We start from the raw sequence: 24,480 nt of genomic DNA, 5'->3' as shown, positions 1-24,480 counted from the left end.
ATTGTGCACTCAAAATACAATAATGCAGGGTCAACTCAGTAAAATGGTAGGTAGCAAGTTTATGGCAGAGAAGAGTGGTCTTCCTAGCATACCTTAATTCAACATTTATCTATCTGGTGCACTCCAGATATTTTGGACTACACCGACTATCACCAAAGGGTTGAGACCCATCATCTACCCTCACCTGGTTTAGCCAGCCAGTCGAAGCTATTTCCCGGGGTGTGGCTGCTGACTGCTTCTAGGAGCCACAGGTAGAGCTGAGTGCATGGTGGGGACCAATGGCGGACAAACTACCATCTCCAGAGGGACAATCCCTCCCCTAGTGCCCAAACAACTCACTTGGCAATCAGAGGTCTGACTTCCCTCATTGGAAAATGTAAATTTTACCTTTGTACAGCAGGTCAGTTTCTACACATACCCACACAACCCTATGTATCCTCTCTAGACAATCAAGGGGCATTATCAGAGTCCAAGGGCACATTCCAGCCAGGCACACTCAGAGTGTGAAACTGTGAGCAAAGAGTTTTGAGGGCTAGAGAGGCTCCGAAGGCAACACACAATCCCCAGGCCTGAGGTTCACCCATCCCTGCCTTAAAGAGCCTAAAGTATCCATCAAAAAGCCCTTTGGAATATTATTCCAACCCACAACCTGCAACTATTCATTCCTTATCAAAATGACATTTATTCATCATGACACCTAATTGTCAGTGTTCATATCTGACGTCTTTATAACATTTTAAATGCATTTCAAGAAGAAAATGCAGGGATGAATCAAAACAGACAATAGTTTATTTACAAGACATAACCATAAAGAATACAGCAGAAGAGAAGAGGAACAAGATAAAACTCTATTGTTGACAGTAGGACATCTTAAGTAGATTATTCCAAATGTTACACATTTTGATTTATAATACTATTATCACTTCACTCCTGATAAGGTTGAATGAACTTGTAATAATTTTTTTTAATGGCCATATGTTTAGTATGTTTACTAGTTTAGCCTTTATCATTGGTCCTACAGGTGATAGATTATCCTCTTAATAGGCTTTTATAAATTGGATTCTGGATATGCACCTGAGATTTCAGAATGAAATATTTTGTGACATCTCATTTTATTTATTACAGCTTTCCACATTCATGATGAAGATTCTTTTGACTCTTCAGTTGCGGAGGGACACGAGTGAGAAGCAGAAGACAATGCTCCTCCTACTTAATCCACATGCTCCCAAAACTAGCAAAGGAAATTGGCATGCTTTCTCCAAACAGATAACATTCCAAGTAAAATTGCCGCCTTTTGTACCAAACATTTCAACTGAAACATATGCAAATGATTATGGCAATTAACTTTGAGGGGAATTGCTGTATATGAACGGCAAGAAATAAAAACAAGACCATTACAAAGGTGATGTTCATGCTGCCATTTCTGCCAGTACCACACTAGAAACTGTGTACAACTATACACAATTTATTCTTTCCCCCACACACAACAAAGTTCTTAGGGTACTTTCAGCATCCGAATTTCAAAGATTTTTGGAGGATTTTTTTATTTTAAGGCAGAAAAGCTAGGAGAAAGGCAGCTGCTAGTATAAAGCATCTCTTTCAGAATAATTTCTACAACTTCATGCTGGCCTGGTATGGTAAACAAAGTGGGATAAACTATCAGGTCTTTCTGTTGGCGAGGGTATGTGAAGCTGTAGCAGTCTCTAAATGATTTGCTTTGCATCTAGTGCTTGCTATGAACAACATGGCAACAACACTATCTCAAATATGAGACTCACATGTTACATCAGTTTGTAAGACATCTTAATAAGCCACTGAAATAGCCTCTAAGTGTATCACAGTCAGTGAGTTAACAAAATGTAAATTATAAACATGCATTGATGAAACATTACCAAAATACAAATTTAAAGCAAAAAGGCTTAGGAGGGAAAATACAGCCATATATTTATGAAGTGGAGCTTCAGTGTATAACCAAAGAGTAACTGTTACACCAGTGCAAAACATGTTGAGAAATACAACCAAGGACACTTGTGAAGTTCACATCACTAGTGAAATGAAAATTCTGTATCTACTTCCAGGATTCTATATTACATTGGCTGAGGAATCTTTCTGACTTTTAAGGTTGTGAAAGACACCGAGGGTTCACATATTGAGCATTGGCAAGAGAGTTATTGTAAACTTTGAGATTTACAGAGATTCCACCTGGAAATGGTGACTAAAAAGGTATTGTTTTGATCTCTTTCTTGAACAAGATAAGGAAAAACGTTCTATGTCAAAATCACAAGACACTTGATCTTGAACCAGTAATTTGCTCTTGAGTAATGAGCTCTAATGATGTCCACAGAACTTCCCTAGACATTTTCATTGAGAGTTCCGTGCACATCTCTTTCTGTTTGCTGAGGTGCTGCACCACAGATGAACGGAACAGCTCTAGGTGTGCGTTAGGGCACACATGGACATCTTGATTGGGGTAATGATTCATTGCCGCATCTATTCACGTGTAAACTTAATTGTACGCTGCCTTATGACCATCAAATGGCTTGCAATGCTTACAAAATACACAGCAGTTTATTTTCTAAGAACAAAAGAAGAGTCTGCCGGATCAGGCCAATGACCCATGTGGTCCAGCATCCTGCTCTCACCAGACTGTTTAGATGCCTATGGGAAGCCATCAAGAGGGATCTGAGTGCAGCAGCACCCATCAGGGCATTAGTATCTTTCTTCATATGGTCTCGCTTTGGCAGACCTGGTGAATTTTACTGCACAATATGATGTCTTTTTACTCAGAAGTTCCACTAAACACAACAGGGCTTACTCCTTAGGAAGTAACTTGGTTTGCTTAGGATTGTAGCCCTAGTTGGATTTCTTTGTTTTGGCTTTGCTATACTCTCAGTTCTTTCCTTTTTTGTGCTTCACACTGGGCAATTTTGTTAGATGGGTGTTGCTTCTTCTATGGAGGAAGAAGTGTATATTTCTCTTATCACGTCGTGTTTCTTGTGCATAAGATTATCTATGTACTTCTCCCTATTTAGAAATATTCACCACTAGTATAGTGTCCTTTTTCTACAAGACCAGGTGTTCTCAGGGTGGTTCTGTACATTTGCCACATTTCACCACCAAAAACCTTAATAGGAATGGATGAGTTCCATACAAAGAACCTCAGCTATAGCAAATTTCAGTTCTGGCTACATTCAGAGAAAGTGTAAACGTTACTCCTTTTTGACCAAAAGCATTTGAAGTTTATAAAAGGCAAACTCAAACATCACAACAGCAGCACAAACATCACACAAAGTTGCAAGCTATTCCATGCTCTGGCTTCTTGATGCATTGAAAATTCACAGTTGCTATTTAACTGTTTCATTGATATTATAACTGCATGGAGATCATGCAACAATTGCACACATCTCCGTTGACAATGGCTTTCTGGCCTATGTACACTGAGTGCAAGCAGTAGAACAGACATGTCTGCGACTGTCACACGTGAAAATCTACATGCAGTTTGCCTGGATGTAGAGCTGTTTATATAGGAAATGCATTGTGTTTGACGCAGCTCTAAAACAAATCTTTTTAGCGACAGAGTATTCAAAGCAAAGCATCAGTCACCAAAGCATTTCCCAGCAGTATTTTAAATAATTATGAAAAGCCTGCTTGTTATGCTTTTTTTTTTTTAAAAAAAAATCACATTGTGAGCAAAATAGTTACACAATTTTAACATTTCAGTTATATAAAATTGGCACAGTAACATTTTATTTGTTTGAATAAGTGCACTGAAAACAGAACAGCCTTCAACTTCTTTTTGATACCTGTGTATTTTTATTTGACATGATCCACCCAAAGTTAACCACTGTTAAGTCCCACTGATGTCACTGGGAAAGTTAAGCTGTGTATAAATGCCTCCTGGTAAAAGTATCTGGAATTCACAGGGCTTAACTTTGGCTTGAATGCACACATTGCAAGATGGCGTATAATACTGTCAGGGGTTCAGGAGCAGAGTCACAGGAGAGGGAAGAAACGGAGAGCGAGGGGGAGGAGTCGGAAGGAAATGTCAGCGGCGACAGTAGTCCGAGGTCTCTGAGTCTCTCCAGTGACTCGGAGGATTCACAGAAAGGGGCCCCCATGGTCAGGGCAAGGGGGACACCTCGGGAAGAAGGGGCCAGAGGGGACTCAGAGAGTAACAGCTGGAAATCCGGACCAGCTTCCCCCCCAGAGTGCAGTAGGGGGGAGGAGTCCAAGGCATCGGGATCAGGGAGCGCGCAGGCAGAGGGAGAGCGTGAAGCAGGAGTGGCCACACCCTCGTCAGGGAGCGAGGAAACGGTCATCAGGAAAGTTAAACGCGCGCGCGCGCCAAGTTCAAATGTACAGGAGGGCGGCAAGGTGGGCAGCCCGGGTAGGGAGCCAGGTCCTAAAGCACGCCGAAGAGAGGGGGAGGAGTCAGAGGGGTCCAGCTCTGCGTCAGAAGAGTCCAGGAGGGAAGAGACCCCGGGGGGTAGTAAGACCCAGAGGAAGAGAGAGAGAAGGAGGAGGTGGAGTAAGATTAGAGTTTTAAGCTGGTGCACAGGGGGCGGAGATCCAGATAGAGCTTCGCCGGTCTAAAGCTCAGACGTAGAGCTGGGACGCTGAGATTTGTAAATGGAGACTATTCTTCAATAAAGACTTTGATACTGTACTACCGGCTAGCGTTGGTCCTTGGTGAGCTGGGACCCGGAGCCAGCTCTGACAGTAAGCTCTATCTCCTTTCTTAAAGTTTTGGCACCAAGAACCTCGCCACGTGAGTTGACGCAGCGAGGGCAGAGGAGGGGTGCTTCAAGAGCTCACAGAACTCAGGCAAGATGACGACGGAAGAGCAGATATCCGCCCTGCAAGAAGCTGTGACACGACTCAGCACGGAGGTAATTGCATCCAGAAAAAGAGAGGAGGAAATGAGTAGCGCCTACCGGGATCTCCAAGTAAGATTGGACGTGATTTCCAAACAGGGGCCACCTGGATCCAAAGCAGAGGGCATTGGATTGGGAAAGAGGGGAGGCAGCCTTGTATCCCATTTTGACGGGAGTTTACAGCAGTACCCCAACTTTAGAGCAGACCTGTTGTTTGCGCTGGATCTGCTTGACAAAGACTTTAGAGATGAAAGAGAGAAAGTGGGGTTTATCCTATCCCATTTGCATGGTGAAGCCAAAACGTGGCTGAGAAATTTATGGAGGGACAATGATCCGGCGCTCCAAGACGCGAAGGCTTTCATTAAAGCTATGGACTCGTGTTTTTTATCAAAGATAGACGTTGATATTGCCAGGAGAGACATACATGGACTTAAGCAAGGCAAAGCCAGCGTGCGTCAGTACCATACGCGTTTCTTCGCACTGGTTCATGCACTGGGATGGGACAAAGCTTCTGCGCCAGTGAGAGATCTCTTTTGGGAGGGCTTGAATACAGAAGTAAAAGCCGAGATTGGAAGGGGGGAGAGGCCAAGGAGCACCCAGGAAGTGGTCCAGAGGGCTCTGGAGATCGGGGTGCATCTGGAGGAACGTCCTTGCAACAGAGAAGAAGGACGTTGGGGAAGGGCACCAGCCAGAGCACCTCCCTTCTATCCCAAAGAAGCAGCGCGTGCGCAGTCCACGCCCTCGCAGGGAGGGGGAGAGGAACCGATGGAGCTCGGAGGTGCCAGGGCTCAGTCAGCTACCAGAGCCCTGATGCCGGGAGCAGTCAAGACGAAGCCTCCTAGAGGGAACAGGAAGTGCTACATCTGCGACAGTGCTCAACACATGGCGAAAGAGTGTCCCCAGAGGCTCCACAAGCACACTGCAGCATCAGCAACAGTGACAGAAGCAACGCAGCAGGGAAACGACAGAGTCTGGCTGGAGGAAGAGGTACTGGGGTCCAGCCAGACAAATCAATGAAACAATCCCCAGGGATTTTGCAGCCCACAGACCCCCTCCCACCCAAACCAGTGGTGCAGCTTACAGCGTCTCTCCAACTGCCCAACGGAAGCACTCTGGAAGTGCCGATCACCATTGACTCCGGCAGCAACGCCGACTTTATAGGACTGGATTTTATTCAGCAGCACAATATACCACTGCTGCCAGCCACACTGCCCCTGAAGGTTGTCACAGTGGATGGCAGGGACTTGCTAGGGGGGCAAGTGGTGCAACAAACGCAACCAATGGTGATGCGGATTGGAAATCACCAAGAGGTCATCAGCTTCAACGTCACCAAACTGTCAGGCACGCCGGTAGTCTTGGGCATGAGTTGGCTGCACAGGCACAGTCCAGCATTGGCGTGGTACCAACGCCAATTGACCTTCGGTTCCTCCTATTGCGCGGAACATTGCATTCTTCGTAGCCAAGAAGAAGGAGGGGAAGACACGCAGCTACAATTGAGCACGCTGCAAGCAGTGCCACGCAAGTACGCAGCGTTTTTGGAGGTTTTCTGCGAGAAGGAAGCAGACAAGCTGCCTCCCCACAGGCCCTATGACTGCCAGATTGACCTCCTGCCAGGGGCGACGCTGCCAGCCGGGAAACTGTATTCCATGTCTGAAGACGAGCTGCAGGAGCTCAAGGAGTTCATAGACCTCAACTTAAAGCGCGGTTTCATCCGGGAGTCGAAAGCAGCGGGGGGCAGTCCTGTATTCTTTGTGAAGAAAAAGGACACGCCCCAAAAAAGACTTGTAGTGGATTTCAGGCTCTTAAATTCAAAGACCAAGCCCACAGCCTTTCCAATGCCCAAAATAGATGACCTGCTTGCAACGGTGAGGAAAGGACGCGTTTTTACAAAGTTGGATCTGAGAGGGGCGTACAACCTGATCCGCATACGGGAGGGGGACGAGTGGAAGACTGCCATGTTCACGCCCCTGGGCACATATGAATATAGAGTTATGCCCTTCGGTTTACAAAATGGCGCCCACTGTTTTCAAGCGTTCATGCATCACGTCCTGGCGGGTCTTCTCTACAAGAAATGCGTCTGCTTCTTGGACGACATCCTGATATTCTCAGAATCTGAGGAGACCCACGAGGGGGACGTCAAGGAGGTTCTGCAGCGACTGCAGGAGCATCGGCTGTACGCAAAGCTGGAGAAGTGCCAGTTCGACAGGAAGGAGGTGGATTTCCTGGGCTACAAGCTGTCGGACAAGGGGCTCGCCATGGACAGCGCCAAGGTTCGCGCGGTGTTGGATTGGAAGAGCCCGCGCAATCGGAAGGAGGTCCAGCGGTTTGTGGGGTTCGCCAACTTTTACCGCAAATTCATCAAGGGGTTCGCGATGCAGACAGCGGCCATTACCGACACGCTCAGCTCCAAGAAGAAGAAGTTCATCTGGACGGAGCAAGCGGAGCAGTCCTTCCAGAACCTCAAGCGTCTCTTCTCGTCCGAAGGGCAGCTACTGCATGTGAATCCCAGCAAACCGCTGAGGGTTGAGACGGACGCCTCAGACAGAGCCGTGGGCGCCGTACTGTTGCAGGAGGACCCGCATGGGGACTGGAGACCGTGTGCCTTCTACTCTAGGAAGCTCAGCAAGTCAGAGCAGAACTACACCATCTGGGACAGGGAGTTGCTGGCCATTCATGCAGCATTCAAGGCGTGGCGGCACTTCCTCATCGGGGCCAAACACACTGTGCAGGTTCGCACGGATCATAAGAACTTGGAGTACTGGCGCACGGCAAGGTTCCTGAACCAGCGGCACATCAGATGGGCGGAGTTCTTTGCGGATTTCGACTTCAGGATAGAATACATCCCAGGCGACAACAACATCATGGCAGATGCACTGTCCAGAAAGCCGCAATACCTCGAAGAAGCGGCGCCAGCAGCGGCCAAGCACATTTTCGCCCAGAAAGCGTGGGCGTGCGCTTCCGCAACCGTGGACCTGGAAGCGGTCCGTCGAGCACTGCAGGAGGACTCCTTCGCTCTAGCCAAGATGGAGGAGGTGCGCAAGGGCACGGTGAAAAACGACGAGTTCCAAATAAGGGACGGATTGCTCATCCGCAGAGGAGCACTCTATGTACCGGGAGATGAGCTCCGCGCGAAAGTACTGCAGCAGTTGCACGACGCGCCAACCGCCGGGCACTTCGGCAAGGAGAAGACGGCGGAACTCGTTGCCAGAGATTTCTGGTGGCCCAAGATGAGGGGGGAAGTCGCGGAGTACGTCTCGAGGTGCGACACTTGCCAAAGGGCCAAGTCAGTGCACAAACCTCCGGCAGGACTGCTCGAACCGCTGCAGACCCCGAGCGAACCGTGGGAGAGGGTGGCACTGGACTTTGTCACGGATTTACCCAGCTCGAGGGGTAAAACGGCAGTGCTAGTGGTGGTGGACATGTTCACTAAAATGGCCCACTTCATTCCGTGCGCGAAGGTGGCCACGGCAGAACAGACCGCCAAACTGTTCATAGACCACGTCTTCAGGGTGCACGGACTGCCACGGTCTATCTTGTCCGACAGGGGGCGCCAGTTCATTTCGAGCTTCTGGCAGAAGCTGATGGGTTTCCTGAACGTCAAGATCAACCTAGCGTCGGCGAGACACCCGCAGACCAACGGACAAGCGGAGCGCGTCAACGCCATCATGCAGCAGTACCTGAGATGCTATGCAAATCAACAGCCGACGACATGGGTGGACTACCTGCCGCTCGCTGAGTTCGCTTACAACAACACGAAGCACGTGTCCACAGGGGTGACGCCGTTCTTCGCCAACAACGGGAGGCATCCCAGAACCTTCCCGGGATTAGAGAAACTGGGGGAGGGGGAGCCACAGGCAGCGGAAGTCTTGGCGGCGGAATTGCAGGAAGTCCACGAGCAGCTTAGGAGGCAGTTAGAGCTGGCAAAGCACGCATACAAACTGCAGGCTGACAAGCACAGGAGGGTTGGTGAAGACATACAGGTGGGAGACTGGGTGTGGTTAGCGGCCCACGCAGTGCCGACAAGATCCTTAGCTAAGAAGAAACTCGGACATAAGCAACTAGGACCTTACCGAGTTGAAGCACAGATCAATCCGGTGGCCTTCCGGTTGACACTTCCGGAAGGATCCAGAATGCACCCAGTATTCCATAGGTCGGTGCTCACGCCCTACAAAGCACCTCACCGATTTCAGGCGCAGGGCACGGCACCAGACCCGTATAGGGAGGCCCCCCCAAGGAGGGAGTCGCCAAGAAGAGAACCCATCAACCAGGTCACAGAGATTTTGGACTCGAGATGGGGGGAGGAGGGAGTAGAATATTTTCTCGCAAGGGAAGGTACCCCGGCCAGCGCCAACAGTTGGGTGCCGGACTATGCCCTGGACGAGCCTCTCCTCAAAGAGGAGTTTCATGCCTTGTTCCCACACAGGCCCATGCCAGCCGAGTATTTCGACGACTGGCTTTTCACACCCACGCTTTCTACCAGCACGTTCCAGGGATTCACATCGGACGAAGAACCAGCATTAGAAACACGTTCACCGGAGGGCTCGCCCTCGGGGTTTGCCTCAGACCGCTCGTTTTGGTGGGACAATCGAGGAGAGGAGAGGTGGCTGAGGGGCCCTTGGCAGGGAACGGACCCAGAGGGGAACGAGGGTGAGAGGGACATGGACGTGATGGGGGAGGACGTTGGGTTCGAGCATGGCGGCACGGAGATGGAAGCAGAGGAGAACGAGGTCGGCGAAGACATGGAGGACGAGCCGGATTTCTCTAACTGGATGCACGCCACGGGGGACGAACTGTATCCACCATTCACCCCCACAACGACGGAGCACCCAGCACCCCCGCCGGAGGAAGGGGAGGGGGGAAGGGGGGGCTTCGAGGGGGGGATGGATGTCAGGGGTTCAGGAGCAGAGTCACAGGAGAGGGAAGAAACGGAGAGCGAGGGGGAGGAGTCGGAAGGAAATGTCAGCGGCGACAGTAGTCCGAGGTCTCTGAGTCTCTCCAGTGACTCGGAGGATTCACAGAAAGGGGCCCCCATGGTCAGGGCAAGGGGGACACCTCGGGAAGAAGGGGCCAGAGGGGACTCAGAGAGTAACAGCTGGAAATCCGGACCAGCTTCCCCCCCAGAGTGCAGTAGGGGGGAGGAGTCCAAGGCATCGGGATCAGGGAGCGCGCAGGCAGAGGGAGAGCGTGAAGCAGGAGTGGCCACACCCTCGTCAGGGAGCGAGGAAACGGTCATCAGGAAAGTTAAACGCGCGCGCGCGCCAAGTTCAAATGTACAGGAGGGCGGCAAGGTGGGCAGCCCGGGTAGGGAGCCAGGTCCTAAAGCACGCCGAAGAGAGGGGGAGGAGTCAGAGGGGTCCAGCTCTGCGTCAGAAGAGTCCAGGAGGGAAGAGACCCCGGGGGGTAGTAAGACCCAGAGGAAGAGAGAGAGAAGGAGGAGGTGGAGTAAGATTAGAGTTTTAAGCTGGTGCACAGGGGGCGGAGATCCAGATAGAGCTTCGCCGGTCTAAAGCTCAGACGTAGAGCTGGGACGCTGAGATTTGTAAATGGAGACTATTCTTCAATAAAGACTTTGATACTGTACTACCGGCTAGCGTTGGTCCTTGGTGAGCTGGGACCCGGAGCCAGCTCTGACAAATACGGACTTATTTTGTTCATTGTATGTCTTCAACAGTTCCAGCAATAGTATGTCATGAGAACATTTTTGTGGAAGGACAACTCAATGTGGGGGACATTTTAAAGAGTATGAGTCAAAAGGAGAGGACTTCCTTTTTTGTGGAAGTATAAAATGTATGAATATGTAGTAGATATAAAATGGCAAATGGCAATTCTTGTTTTTTTGTTTTGTTTTGTTTAAATGTCTTCTCCCAAATGTAGCATGGAAGAATTAAAAATAACAGGAGGTCTAAAAGAAAGGGAGGAATGAGGCTTTTGCAAGCATTTGTTGTATCCTGCATGTTGGCTCTGCTTTCACTGAACCTGCCATAGACTTTGTCATTAAAATTCTAATCAGGATTGACAACAGCCAATTAAGTGTCAGAAGAACAATCTGATAGACACTTCTTTCTGTGTCTATAGGCATCTTTTGATAAGTTTCATCTGTCAATCTGATTGACGAAGATTGCTATTTGCTCATAACTGCTTGCGTTAAAACCAATGCCTCTTTCAAAATTCACTCAGAAAGCAGAGAGGGAATAAAAGGATTCCCTTATGGCTATTGCCAAAAGGACATTTATGAATTTGGAATAATCTATGAGGATCCCTCAACATAGTTAGCTGCTACCATGTCAACAGAATGGGAGTCTGGTCTGATTAAACAGCTAATTCACTGCTGCCATTTTCCTACAATTTTATGATGTCGCAGGTGGCTAATTTACAACAAATCTGTCTCTTTTATGGGTGGAAGGCTATCTGTGGGCCTGCTAGTAGACTGTTCCCTGCTTTCAGTGCTCCTTGCTAGTCATACAGATGATAGCACCTCATTGGTTGGGTCTCTACCCCTCTTATCATCACCCCTCTCAAGATCAATGACGTGGACCATTCCAGGCTTCAGAAGCAAGTCATCTGTCTCCACCTGGCTCCTGGTGTCTTCAACTTCTATGTATTTCCCTTTGGACTGCTGGCTTGTTTTAGTAAACGCTTCTTTGAGCCGCTGTTTGAATTCAGCATCGGGACAGTAGACATATTCATAAAGGGCGCCTGCAAGAACTGCTCCTATAATTGGTCCCACCCAATATATCTGTACAAAACAGGGAGAAAGAAACATACATTAAGCATGGATTGGGAGTAACGTTTCAAAGAAATGTCAAGAGTCCAATAAGGAAGTTGGATGTTACCGAGGTTAGCATAGTTGGTGCTTCTCTTATTTGGTGCTACAGGAGATCTTAACAACCTACCCAGTTTAGCAGGGCTTGGATGTGTAAATGGCACATCAGAGGCTTTGCTGGCACAGTATGTGAACACATGTGTTCAGCCAAGCCACATGAACAGATGTTTTATAAATACCTGGAATGCTGTGTCTTTTATAGGCATAGGAGCACATACAGACACAGAATGATAAACTCACACCCAAGAACCTTAATTAGGCTGACTGAAGAATAGCTAGTATTCTCTTGAATTCTGATTGGATGATGCTTTGTCATTGTATCAGCAATGCCTTTGTTCATGAATCAATCAGCTTAAAAAAGCTTTGGATGAAACTAAATCAATACAACACACTGTTGCACGCCACCCCAACTGCTGAGTGGTGTGAGATTCCAGCAGTTCCAGGCACTTACCCAGGGTTTGGTTTCCTTGGAATGAGGGACAGCGGAGACTGTGGTGTCTTTAGGATATACAGTTTATTTACACATATATACAACCTTAGCCTATGATGGAGGGGTTCACAGCATTAACACCCAACTGGCTCTTTCTTCTCCAAATAACCACAGCCTTGGATTACAGCAGAAATCAGGCATGGCTCTGTCTCTGAGGCTTCCCAGCCAACTTCTTCCTGCTTCAAGCTTCAAGCTCACATGCCTCAGGCCTTTGTCTTTCTAACTAACTAACAGTTGAGGCAGTGAGGCCCATCCATCTACTCTCTGCCATGGAGCCACTTCCTTTGTTATCTTAACAACCCATACTTAGTGGATGATTACCAAGAAACTTGTCTGCCTATTCAAGAAAGTGGATCGTTGTTGGAAGTGACTCAGGCATACAGCCTACCCACCCCCCCAAACTCACAACAATACAAACACCTGAAGTCAAACAACTGGTACTTAGATTCAGGTAGGTAGCCGTGTTGGTCTGACACAGTTGAAATAAATTAAAATATTGTCCAGTGGCACCTTAGAGACCAGCTAAGTTTGTTCTGGGTATAAGCATGCACATGAAAGCTTATACCCAGAATAAACTTAGTTGGTCTCTAAGGTGCTACTGGACAATTTTTTAATTTATTTCAACTGGCACTTATGTTGCCAGCATATCTCAGCGGTTTCCTAACACTAAGAAAGGAAATCTGGTGAGCAATTCAAAGCAAGCCTAGAAACATACACTCATGAAGACACAGCTAAGGTTCTACGATGGCATTCCAGCAGAACCTTCTGAAATCTATCTAATTAGATCAGTTAGTTACAGGAGACAACTGACATTTGTAGGAGCATCCTGTTTAAGTACAAGTTCTTATAGATTGCATTGATTCTGTTTCAATACAGAATCAAACTTAATATAGGTAATGTCTCACTTTGACTCATCTTGGAACATGTGGGTTGTTGTTCTTTTACAATCAAGTAGTATAATTTTTTTTAAAAATAAATAAAATACATGATGGTAATAATACTGCTATTGATGGTAGAGGAAGCCATAGATGAGCCTTGTCCTCCACAAATTTGTCTAATCCTAAACCAGTAGGTTGGTGGCCATTGCTAAATCATGCATGAGTGAATGAGAAGTATCCAGGTATATTCACTTACCCAGTGGTTTTCCCATTTCCCCATGATAACTGCAGGTCCAAATGACCTAGCAGGGTTCATGCTGGCACCTGTGTAGTTAATCTGCAAGATATTTAAAAGAAAGACTGTTAATCATTATTATACAACCATCAGACATCCAGATGTTTTAATGATCTTGTGATGGAACCAGTTTATGACTGGCATTGCTCTAGATCTATTGCCTAAGTCACTAATGCCACTTTCTCTGCATTCTTTCCCCCACCTGGTTGGCAGCTAATGGGGATAGGAAACATTTCTCAGTGGGCCAGTTCTAGCCCATGGACCTCCAGTTGCTGAAGTCTATCCTCAAGATTCATTCCAGTCCAGAAGCGATGAGCCAGAGGCAGCAATGGGAACCAGGATACAGGACTGTTAGGAGATGCTTTCCAGGACTGTGAGCATCCCTCTGGACTATTCATACTTCATGGAATATGGACACTCTTTCCAACTTTCTTCTTCATCTCTATGTGCTTTTCAAAGCTCAGATTAATTCTGCCAGATCTGACTTTTACCCAGATCTCTTGGAAAAGAGAAGTATGTGTGTGCACCCTTGCCCTCTTTCTCTCAGCATAGTGGGGGAGGGTAATCTGGGGTTGGTAGAAGTGACTGGAGGAGTACGCATGGCACTCACTCAAAAAACAAAATGTGCCGGTGGGCCGAGATTTATATAACACTTTTCAAAATGTAGAGCAAATGTGTACAGTGTGGGTGTCAAACAATTATGCCTACCAAACATCTATATGTACACACTGTTATTTGATTATTTACTATTTAATTATTTACTAAATGTGTTAGACATTTGTTATCAAAAAATAAAATAAAAATTAAAATTCTATAAGCAACCTAGGGTTCCTCCAAATGCCCTTTTAATTGCACATTCATGGTCATTTGTGCTCTTGATGTTATTGAGATGGTCACACATGACCTTGTTTTCCATACTTTTTGTTCCTGAAAAGGTTTTGGGGTGGTCATAGAATCATAGCATTGTAGATTCGGAAAGGACTATCTAGGACTATGTAGTCCAAACCCTTGTGATGCAGGAATATGCAGCTGTCCCATATGGGGATCAAACCTGCAACCTTGGCGTTATCAGCACCACACTCCAGGGATAGTCAGACTTTTTATACCTACCACCCACTAATGCATCTTTCTTGATGGTAAAATTTCCTTACTACCCACCAGTGCTCAATGGAAGGTGAATTCAACTTCTGCTGTAGAACCCCCTACTGCCCACCTAGAATCCTGAAACGCCCACTAGTGGGCGGTAGGGACCAGGTTGACTACCCCTGCTCTAACCCAACTGTGCTATTGCACTCAGCTTCATTTCCAAGCCATCCATATTCCTTAATTTTGTGCTGAAATCCTGTTACTTTTTATACCAAAAACATTCTGGTTTATTTTTGTCCTGGTTTTGTAGCTCTATAGGCCCCCTGGAAGGCAATAATGTGGTAGCATTGGGGAAGCATTGCAGAACAGATTAAAGCAGAACAGACTAAAGCAGAATAAATCCACCACTATTATAATGTTACAAACATGTCACAGAATGCATCCACAATAAAGCACCAATCTGAAAGGGTCCCAACAAGATGTCTAGGTACGCTGACTTTATATGTTTGCTTCAGGAATATTTCTATCACACCTTATTTGTGTCTCCTGTGAGACAAACGAGGATTATTCCTATTTCACATATACAATAATATCATTTCAAAGCAGGGAGTCAATGTTTTGGAGCATTTGGAGCAAGTTAGTCGAAAGGTACTTGGGGATATACAGGCATTACATCAAATTTACTTGAGCCAACAGTGGGTTTTTGGAGTAAGATTCATAAAGCATTGTAATGACATGCACTTTACTGTTAGCTACCTAGCACAGCTCATGGAAGAGGCCGGCAACTTACAGCAAACAGGTGTCCGATCGCAACAGAAAGTCCAATTGCCAGTGCCACTGAACCCGTGACATCACTTCGCTTAGAATCACAGCTGGCAAAAATAGTAAGGACCAGCTGGAACGTAATTATCAGCTCCACCACTAGTCCATGGCCAGCGGAAAGGTCATCATGTACCTAGAAATAAAGGAAACACACTGGAGTTTCAGGAAGCACAGAAAAAGTGTAAACTACTTTTCTTACATCAGGAAAATATAATTTCCTCTCCACTAATTAAAGCCGTTTCAAATCGGATGTGTCTGTTGTGAAGTTAAGAAAAGGAAAAGGGGGGAGAAGATTGTTTTAACTAATTTTACTGTTGTATTTTTATATTGCTGTAAGCTGCCCTGGTGAACAATAGGTAAGAAATTGAATAAATAATGTTGTTGATGATGATAATAATGGATTAATTTAAAGTCATTGAAATAACAGCCGTGTGCCACTGACTATGATAGTGCTGGGAGGCACTGCTTATTGAAGGTTCTGGGGGTTTCCTTAAAGGGTAGACCATGTGGTGGTGCTGAACAGGGCTCTGGACCAAATTGGTGTAATCCTGAGACTAATTGGGTTGATTTGGGGGGATTTGGGCCTAGGTCGAGTTGGGAAAGGGTTTGCAAAGCAGCACCCCACATAGTCCTCCACAATCCTTAATCCTGAGCAGTACTGCAGGATGGCAGAGTTTCTTTACTGAGTTTACAGAGTTTCTTCCTGTCAGGGAAGGTTCTTGTGAAGGAGTGCCCTGCAGAATCCCATCACCACCAGGCCCGGTTGCCACAGTGACTGCCCAGGTCTACTACCACTGCTGCAGAGACCAGCAGTGATGGGAGAAGCAAGCTGGGTGCCATTGTAGCAGAGGAAGGCCTGGGAGGTTGCTATAGCAATGGGGTCTTAAGAATAGGCTGCAAGGCCGGGCAGGGAGGTATGCCAGTGGGGACTTTAACTCTCTTGTTCTCAGTGTGTGTGAGGGGAAGGCAACACAGTGCCTCTTCCTCTGTGCTCCTGGCTGTAAGTTTAATAAGAGTTGTTGTTTGTTTTTTAAAAACACCTTAATTAAACACAGTCCCATCCCTGAATTGATTCAGGACTGGATACAGGACAGGCTGGGTGATCTCTGGGTTGACCATGCTCTGGCATGAGTGACACTATTTTACCTCCCTGTGAGTCTGGTTTTTTTGCAGCTCTGACAGCAACATCGTGTAGCTGTGGCAGTGGCGTAGCGTGGGGGGTGCAGGGGGGCTGGCCGCACTGGGCACAACATCTGGGGGGGGGGGCGCACTCGCACTCGCAGCTCTCTGCCCCTACCTGGCTCACTCACTCTCTCTCACTGCAGTGCTGGCTGTGCGAATCCGATCCGAGCCGCCAGGTCGCCGCCCACTGTGGAGGGGAGGGTGCCAGGCGTGCGGTGCGGTGCGGAGAGAGAGCGAGGGACTATCTGGGGGAGGGACAGTGCAGCGGGGGGGGGCGCAAATTACTTGCCTTGCCCCAGGTGCTGACAACCCACGCTACGCCACTGAGCTGTGGTAATAATGTGGTGTCCATTTTTCAAATGTCAAAGTGACATAGTTCTTCACGTTCCGACACAAGCAATTCTGTGCTGCTGCAGCAAGCCACAGAATTGGGTGTTTAGTCACTGTCATATATGGCAGAAACATACAAGATTTGGCCTAGCACAAGATGCAGTCTGCTATATGCATATAGAGCATATAAGGATAGAGCGCTGGTTTTTCCATTAGATGTTCACATGATATACTTAAGAAATGAAAGGCTTCTTTTTTCCTTAGGAGGACAGTAGTTTAGTGTTCTATTATAAATCCATTAATTAGCTCTAACTCAATTAATTTCAGTTTCAATTAAAAGTAGGCAGCATGCAGCCCAAGTGCATTTTAATTTCCTTCAGTGAGGCTAACTGATGGGATTCTTTATTAGTGGAGAATGAAACTAGAATTTAAGGCACAGTCTATTATAAAGAAGTGTGTCATCTTAAATATATGGCATTATCAGTCACTATAATAATGACATAGATTTCGACACTCCCATGTTTTCATCTTAAGATTGCATTTCACACCTGGCTGCTATGTACCTGGTATTAAATCATTTCTAAAAGTTTAAAAAAGAAAATATCTATTACAGAACAATTGCTGGGTATAAAGAAAAGGCTGTCAGTAGGATAAATCAAAGGCATTTACATAAAATTTCGCTGTTATTTTGAGTTAAAGAATAAATACCACCTACTCTTCACTAAAAGCTTACACAAGCTGCCTCCCCACCAACCCTGCTCTCATGAAATAGATTTTTAGCATTCACTTAATTATGGAGAGCTACATGGAATCTGTTCTTATGAATGGATTCATGAAGCCCTTGGCAGCCTGCCTATCAAGATTTTTGAAAAACAGTTTGCCAAGCATATGCTAAACTCTTTCATGGAAATGGGTTCCATTTCAGTCTCCACCACAGGATGACTATCAAGAGATCACCCTTTTTATTAAAAGATAGCAGTGTGAATCACACGAGAAGCCATTCCAAAAGTGAAGGCACACTCTCAAAACATCTTCTTGCAGATTGTTTAACCTTGGCCACATATTTCTCCTTTGTTCATATAAATAAGGACTTTAGAGCACATTTACATGGTATTAGTCTTTCAGTTTATATCCATGCTGCTCTTCTGACAAATCTATACTCAAGTGTGAATATTTCCATGCGTAAGGTTAATATAAAGAGCCTGGTGGAAGCAAGATAAAGCAGAAGTGATACATTTTAATGCGAACGAGCATTTGTGCCAGTGTAAATATAATTCAAAGTTGAAACTATATTGGCAAGAATGATGGTTTGCTTTGCAAACTGGCTGAAGCAATAGCTGTTTGAAGTTTCATCAGCCAAAAAATAAAATAAAATTCAGTTGCAGTCTTTGATTAAAGTTTAATTAATGCATCATGTTCTCTCAGTCACAATAACTGATACGTTAGACTCCACATTGCATCATTCTAATGCTCAATAGATAACTGTTCCACCATACCTAATACTTGACCATAGCTAATACATATTATCTACCCACCTATAATATGTAGGGAAATCAACAGTGAGCAAAAATATGCATCTTCCTGAATTTAAATTGGAAACGTGCTGTATGGTTCAGGTTCCATTTTATTATGTTTCATAAGAACTCCCAAGTCCTCTACCCTACCTTGGTAATTCCCAAGCCGCCCACCACACGCTGGGGGGTGACAAGGTAGAGAATTCCCGCCCCTGCGATGGCACCCAGGCATTGGGCTGCAATATAGAAGACTGACTTGGCAAGGCTGATCTTCCGAGTGCAGACCATTGCAACAGTCACAGCAGGGTTAATATGGCCACCACTGATGTGTCCAATGCATTGCACCATTGTTGCAATGCTGAGTCCAAAGCAGAGAGAAATGAGGACCATGTCGACAGGCAGAGGGTTTTCGGTTCCACCCCAGTTGATTGTAGAGCCAAGGCTGAGGAGGACAAAAATGAGCATGGCCAAAAATTCTGCAGAAACAGCTTTCCAGAAAGGCTGAGTCCAGATGCCTTTAAATGCCACCATGATGGCTTCGCACTTACACAGACGTCTGCACTTACTGAAAAAGGAAAACAAAGCAACATCAGAAGCTGACCCAGTAACTTCAAGGTTGGCTCTAAATACTCATAATCATCTGCAGAAGGTCACAGACTAGGTGGGGCTAACATTTATTCATAACTAGCTAAGAGTGGGGTGAAGGAAGGGTGCCCACTTCCCACTTCCATTTACCACATGCCTCCCCTATTTCTCACTGTTATTTCCTACATTTACATACTGTACATGGCTGAGGCTATGACCATGGGAGGATATCTGGGATTTCTCAGATCTGATGCTGCTCTCTGCTATGCCAGAATTATCAAGCACTGAGTAAGAGGTGATGAATGAATCCTACTTGCTACCCACAAACTGCATTTAGGAGTAGTGTGTGCACCATGTCCCAGAACTTTCTCAAAGGTGGTAAGGTCCAGGTTCCTGAAACTTCTCCAACAGCACAGCATTGTCAAACTGCATGGAGCACCCCAAAAAATTAGAAGTGGCATGAGAGAATTCTTGTTTTCTATGCCTTCAAGTGAAGGGGATTTAGTAAAGGTGACCCACCCCCAATCCTGGAATCAGCTCAGACTGCTTTCTCCCTCCTTTTTTGAGTGAGGGGGGGCAAGGAGAGAGTATAGGAAATACATCTTCCCCCACAATCCTGGACTCTTTAGAAGGGGGATATACACCACCATTTATATGATTTGGCCATCGTCCCATACAATCTTCCCAACAGGAGATTGTATGGTAACCAGTCATTTATCTGAACTATGCCCTCACATCACTATGGGAGAAGATGCACAATCTCCACTTTTGATGGATACCTTTGGAAGAATGAGTCATTTTCATTTCCCCTTCCCTGCTCTCTTCCCTGTAACATCCAAAGACACCTTAAAATTGTTATTTGAGTCTGTGTGCAGCACAGCTGCAGTACTTTCTTGATTGCACCACGCATCAGATATATTAGTTGGTCAAATAGGCAAGTTAAATACATGAACCCAGGGCCTCTGGCTTCACAATCTCTGTACAATCTCAAGGAGCCAACCAAGGTTGTTACTGCCAAAGGGTTGAACAGTTTGGAAGCAATATCCCCCACTGTATAGTGTAAATTCATAAGGCCAGGACTTTGCTTGAGAATGCCCTGACCCTGAGCTGTAAAACAGAAGTGGAACCAGCTACATCATGAAGGCCAGCAATGTAAGCCGTACAAGTCTTGAACCAAACCAGAGCCAAGTCAGCAAGAGCTCCCTAAACTGGAACCCCCAGAGATAGCAAGACAGCACCCCTGGAGACAGATTCCCTTTATAGCAGGGACTTCACATTTCCCAGTCCTTGCTCCACAATCCAGGCAATGCAGAAGACATGAGATGACTGATAGGCAACAGGGTTCTAGGCCAGAGAACTACCACTTTAAGGCACTCTACTCTTCAAGAATGGTGCAGAGCATGGAAAGGATAGGGTGTCCAAAGGCTGATACAGGTTTCATTTGAGCTCCAGACCTTGGTAAAACTATTAGAGCTATCCAAGGTCCTGAAACTCCAGCTTGATGCTACGTAGTTAATTAAGCCACCTACAGATGTCTATTGTGCCCTATGGACTTCCACTTGCAGTTAGGGTATGATGGTGCAGCAACTAGGATTACTGCTATACAGGCTCTTCTGCTTCCTCAGCCTAAACTTCCATGCCTCTGCTCTTCCTGGCTGCTCTCACTGCCTGCCTTCATCCTCCCCTGCCTGACCTACTAGACTCAACCCTGCCAATTATCTGCTGCCAAAGTAAGAAAATCATGTCACATACTTGAGTTTCTCTTTCCAGCTGTTGGCATGGTTCTATGAGAAACCAACATTATCAAAATAGAAGCTATCCACCGCTGTATTTTACATTATGCTTTCACAAAATAAAGTTTATTTATTCCAGAGATTGATATACCATCTTTTTCTGAATTATACATTTTATACACTTTGTTGGAATTCCACTAACTCAGCTTTGATTTTATAAAAGCAACCTCAGTTCCAACTAAAAGAATATAGTGGGATGCATGATGTAAAAACCAGTTGGAAGCACCTTATAAGGTTGATCACTTTCACTTTTGCTGGATTCCTCATGTCATTTAAGAGCTTCTTGAAAGGCAGAAATCAAGCAGGTGAAACTTTTCCTGGTACAAAGATGAAGTGATGGGAAAAGCTTCACCTCATGAATTTCTGTGTGCTGTACAACTTTTAAATGAGCCCTTTGCCTTTTAAACAGTTGGCAATCCTAATACTGCCATCATATACTCAAAATACTGGAAACCAATGAACTCTACAGATACTTTTGCAAAACTTCTATAGGATTCTATCTTGCTGGGACATTTACTCATGAGCATTACTGTTCATCCCCAGGTAGGGAATTTATTGAATAAAAACACAACCCATATTTAAGCAAGATGATACCCTTCTTTATTAACTTTACTGCAGTAAAGGACAGTCCCATAAGTGAAAGGTACTGTAATGACCACAGGTTTTACACAGCTTTTATACCTTCTTATAAACAGCATACATCATATTTGTTATATAATTACTGCTACACTATCCATCACATGCCAGCTATGACATGACAACTTCAGATACCTGCCAAATTAACTGTACAAGTTGGCCATTACAATAAACTAACTTTTGATCTGGACAGTAAACGGAAGCAGGTCCCACAAAAAGTTAAGCTTTCAACTAAATAAAACAACAAATTCTCCATCATCTCCAGACTTTTACAACTGAGCAGAGATCTGAACCTGAGTTTCTAACACCTGCACCCAACAGTGGCACTAGGAGTCATGGAACCATAGAAGGGTTGGAAGGAAACTAAGGGTCATCTAGTTGAACTGGTGCAATGCAGAAATCACAGCCACCCAACCTCTGTTCAAAACCTCCAATGAATGAGAGTCCACTACCTTCGGAGGAAGTCAGTTCCACAGTCCAATAGCTCTTTCCACCAGAAAGTTTTTCCTAAAGTTTAGCCAGAAGGAAGAGGGCTAAGAAAGGCCTTCCCTTTCCCTACCTTAATGGCCCTCTTTTCCAAGCCATTCCCATTGTGGAGGCCAGATCCACTCCAAGTTGCCAGTTGCAATCTTACAGACATGACACCCTCTGCAGGTTCATGCTTCCTCGAAGAGGAGAATTCTAACTATGAACACACAGAGAGAGACATTCCTGGCAGCAACTGTGCCTGGTTGCAAGTTCTGAGAGCACAGCGGTCTGGAGTGCGTGTGTGCCTGCCTGCATCTTTTTCCCCCTGAGCGCCACTTAGCAACCCAGTAGGAGGGGGAGGGACGAAAGAGAACAAGCCAAATATTATCTTTGCAAGCACGAGAATGGAATCCTTCCCCCCTCCCTTACTTGTGCCAAACGTTCAGGGTTTCGAAACCTCAGCAAATGCCGAGGGTCAAGCCCGTGCTGGCGTCCAAAAGGGTTTGAAATTGGAGGTGGGAAAAGAATTTGGAAGACGCAACTTTTTACCTTCGGGTCCCGCGCCTGGAGTCCTCTGGAACGCAAACCTGAGAGTTGCAGTCGCGGGTCCCTTGGCCTCCCTCTCTGCCCTGACCCAGCCGCCACCTCGCGGAGTAAGCACAAACTGCTGGCAACGGTATATTTTTAGGATTCTTTCCAAATAGGTGAAAAAGACGGGGACTGCCCTTGACCTTTCCGGGGACGCCGATCGCCTAGGTTTAACGTTTCAGGCTTAGACAGTTATGGGTCCAAGCGCGCGAGAGCGTACGCGCAAGCAGCAAACCTTGTATATATTGCAAACAGGGGAGACTTGCAAGTGGGGCTTTCTCACGAAACTTCGCCGGCTTGTTTGGCGGAGAGGGAATATACATGCTGCCAAAACAAAGATAAAAGCACCAAACAAACTAACAAACGAAACATCGTCGCAGATATTGATCAACCCAGAGCTCATCCCAAAGGAGCCTACAAAGAAGGTGGGAGAAGCGACCCAGAATCCAAACTCACAACGGCGAGCGGAGGGTGCCGATCCGGGCGCAGGAGGCCACCGGTGGGAGACATGTGGGGTTGCAGGGGAGGAGGAGAGAAACGACGGAGCGAGCTCCGCCGAGGCTGCCGAAGGGGCCGGCGCGGCAGAGGACTCTCGCGACGGCCTCTGCTTCGCCCCGCCTCCCAGGCACTGGCCTCCGAGTGGCAAGGGGGCGAGCGGGCAGCCTGCTGGACGTCCTCCTCGCGAAGCAGCAGCTGTTACTGCAGCAGCCGCAACTCTCCCAGCCCCTTCACGCTTTCTGCCACTCGCGGAGCCCTGGCCAAAGACTCTTTGCGTTGTCGTTGCTGTTGCAGATCGCATCCCTTCCTCGTAATCCGTTTGCCCACCCCACCCGCCGAAAAGTTCCAGGAAAATCTCAAGCTCGCCTCTCTCTTGTCTTTTGGCAAACGGAAAGCCCCAAACGGCCTGCTTCGCTCTTTTGGCGCGCCGGAACAAAGCGGGGCTTGTTTCCCTTCTTCCTCTTAGTAGCTCTCCCCAAACCACCTTTTGTGCGCGTATGTGTGTGTAGCTGCTGTCTTCATGCATCTCAACTGCAGCCCACGTCCAACCGTGGTCTAACTCCAAGGCATTGCTATTAAAAGTTGGGCGGTTTTTGTTTTGGTTTTGGGGGTTGTTTTTTTTTTGCGAATTGGACTCCAAGGTCTGGAGCGGTGCACAGTAGCCAAACTTTTTGCGTTTCTCTCTCTGCGTGTCTCTCTCTGCCACCTGCCTTCGGCCCCGCGCCCCCTTCTTTCGGCTTCCCCACCTGCGCCCCCCCCTTAATCCCACACTCGCCTCCCCTGCCATTTGGCGTGAAGCAGCCCTTGGGGCGCCCTCCACCCCACCCCACCGCGCCTTGCTGCAGCGCCCTGACGACTCACCCCCAGCAGCCTCCGGATGCGCTCCTGTCGCTCATTCCTTCCCGGGTTTGTGCGCCTGGCAGAGACGCGCCGGAGTTGCTGGAGAGCGAGCGACGAGGGAGGCGGAGGGAAGCCGCCCGGCGCGCTCTGGGGAGTCGGATTACTGTGCGCCTGGCCTGGTGGGGTTTGGGGGAGCCGAGGGCGGCTGGCCGAGCAGATGGCAGGTTGTCGCGAAGTTATATTTGAACGGCAGATAACTTTCCCTTACCTGATCGGCTCGAGGCACGCGGCGACCGCCTCGCCAAGCGCAGCAAAACGCAGCAGCAACAGAATCGGATACACATGGTCGTGAAGGAAATCAAGTTTTGACCATCATCACAGCAAATGTAGATCAGGCCCTCCTCGACGTCGTTTGTTTGTTTACAGGACTCTCTACACCGCCTTTCAGGGCTAAATGCCCCCTCTAGACGGCTCATCAATACAACCTTGAAACCAGGCATAAATGCTGGTGGAGGTGACTTCGCTGCAGATAGCGCTGGGGAAATTGAAGGAGGGCAGCCTTTAATCCAGAACATCTTTCTCACTCTCGATTCACCCACCATCAGCAGAGGTGCCCCAAAAGGAATGTGGGCATCAACAGAAAAGGGTGGCCTATCCTTGGTGTAGATCGGGGATCCTTAACAGCACCCTTAGACACACACCCCTTGCTGCCCACCCAGTTGTTTGCAGGATGGGGCTCTGAGCAGCATCAGTGCTCCTTTGGTCAACTGGGTATATT

General features: G+C 46.9%; 1 protein-coding gene across 2 annotated transcripts; it reads right to left on the bottom strand.

Moving 5' to 3' along the window:
• Nucleotides 1-767: 767 nt before the first annotated feature.
• AQP4 (aquaporin 4) lies at nucleotides 768-23,847 on the bottom strand. 2 transcript variants are annotated; one of them, XM_083451673.1, is made up of 6 exons: nucleotides 23,724-23,847; nucleotides 18,445-18,859; nucleotides 15,237-15,401; nucleotides 13,322-13,402; nucleotides 10,513-11,610; nucleotides 768-3,970 (listed from the first exon to the last, which is right to left on the bottom strand). In XM_083451673.1, exons 1-5 carry the CDS (start codon nucleotides 23,756-23,758, stop codon nucleotides 11,332-11,334), a joined length of 975 nt encoding a protein of 324 aa, XP_083307799.1. In that variant the 5' UTR covers nucleotides 23,759-23,847; the 3' UTR covers nucleotides 768-3,970; nucleotides 10,513-11,331. The 2 variants fall into 2 exon arrangements, with proteins under 2 accessions (XP_083307799.1, XP_083307800.1); XM_083451674.1 differs by lacking the exon at nucleotides 23,724-23,847 and adding an exon at nucleotides 22,821-23,165.
• Nucleotides 23,848-24,480: the final 633 nt, after the last annotated feature.

This window comes from Podarcis tiliguerta (assembly GCF_965153285.1).
Source record: "Podarcis tiliguerta genome assembly, chromosome: 7".
Taxonomy (NCBI): domain Eukaryota; kingdom Metazoa; phylum Chordata; class Lepidosauria; order Squamata; family Lacertidae; genus Podarcis; species Podarcis tiliguerta.
The sequence above is the reverse complement of the archived record's forward strand: the minus strand, read 5'-3'. Positions and strand labels throughout refer to the sequence as shown.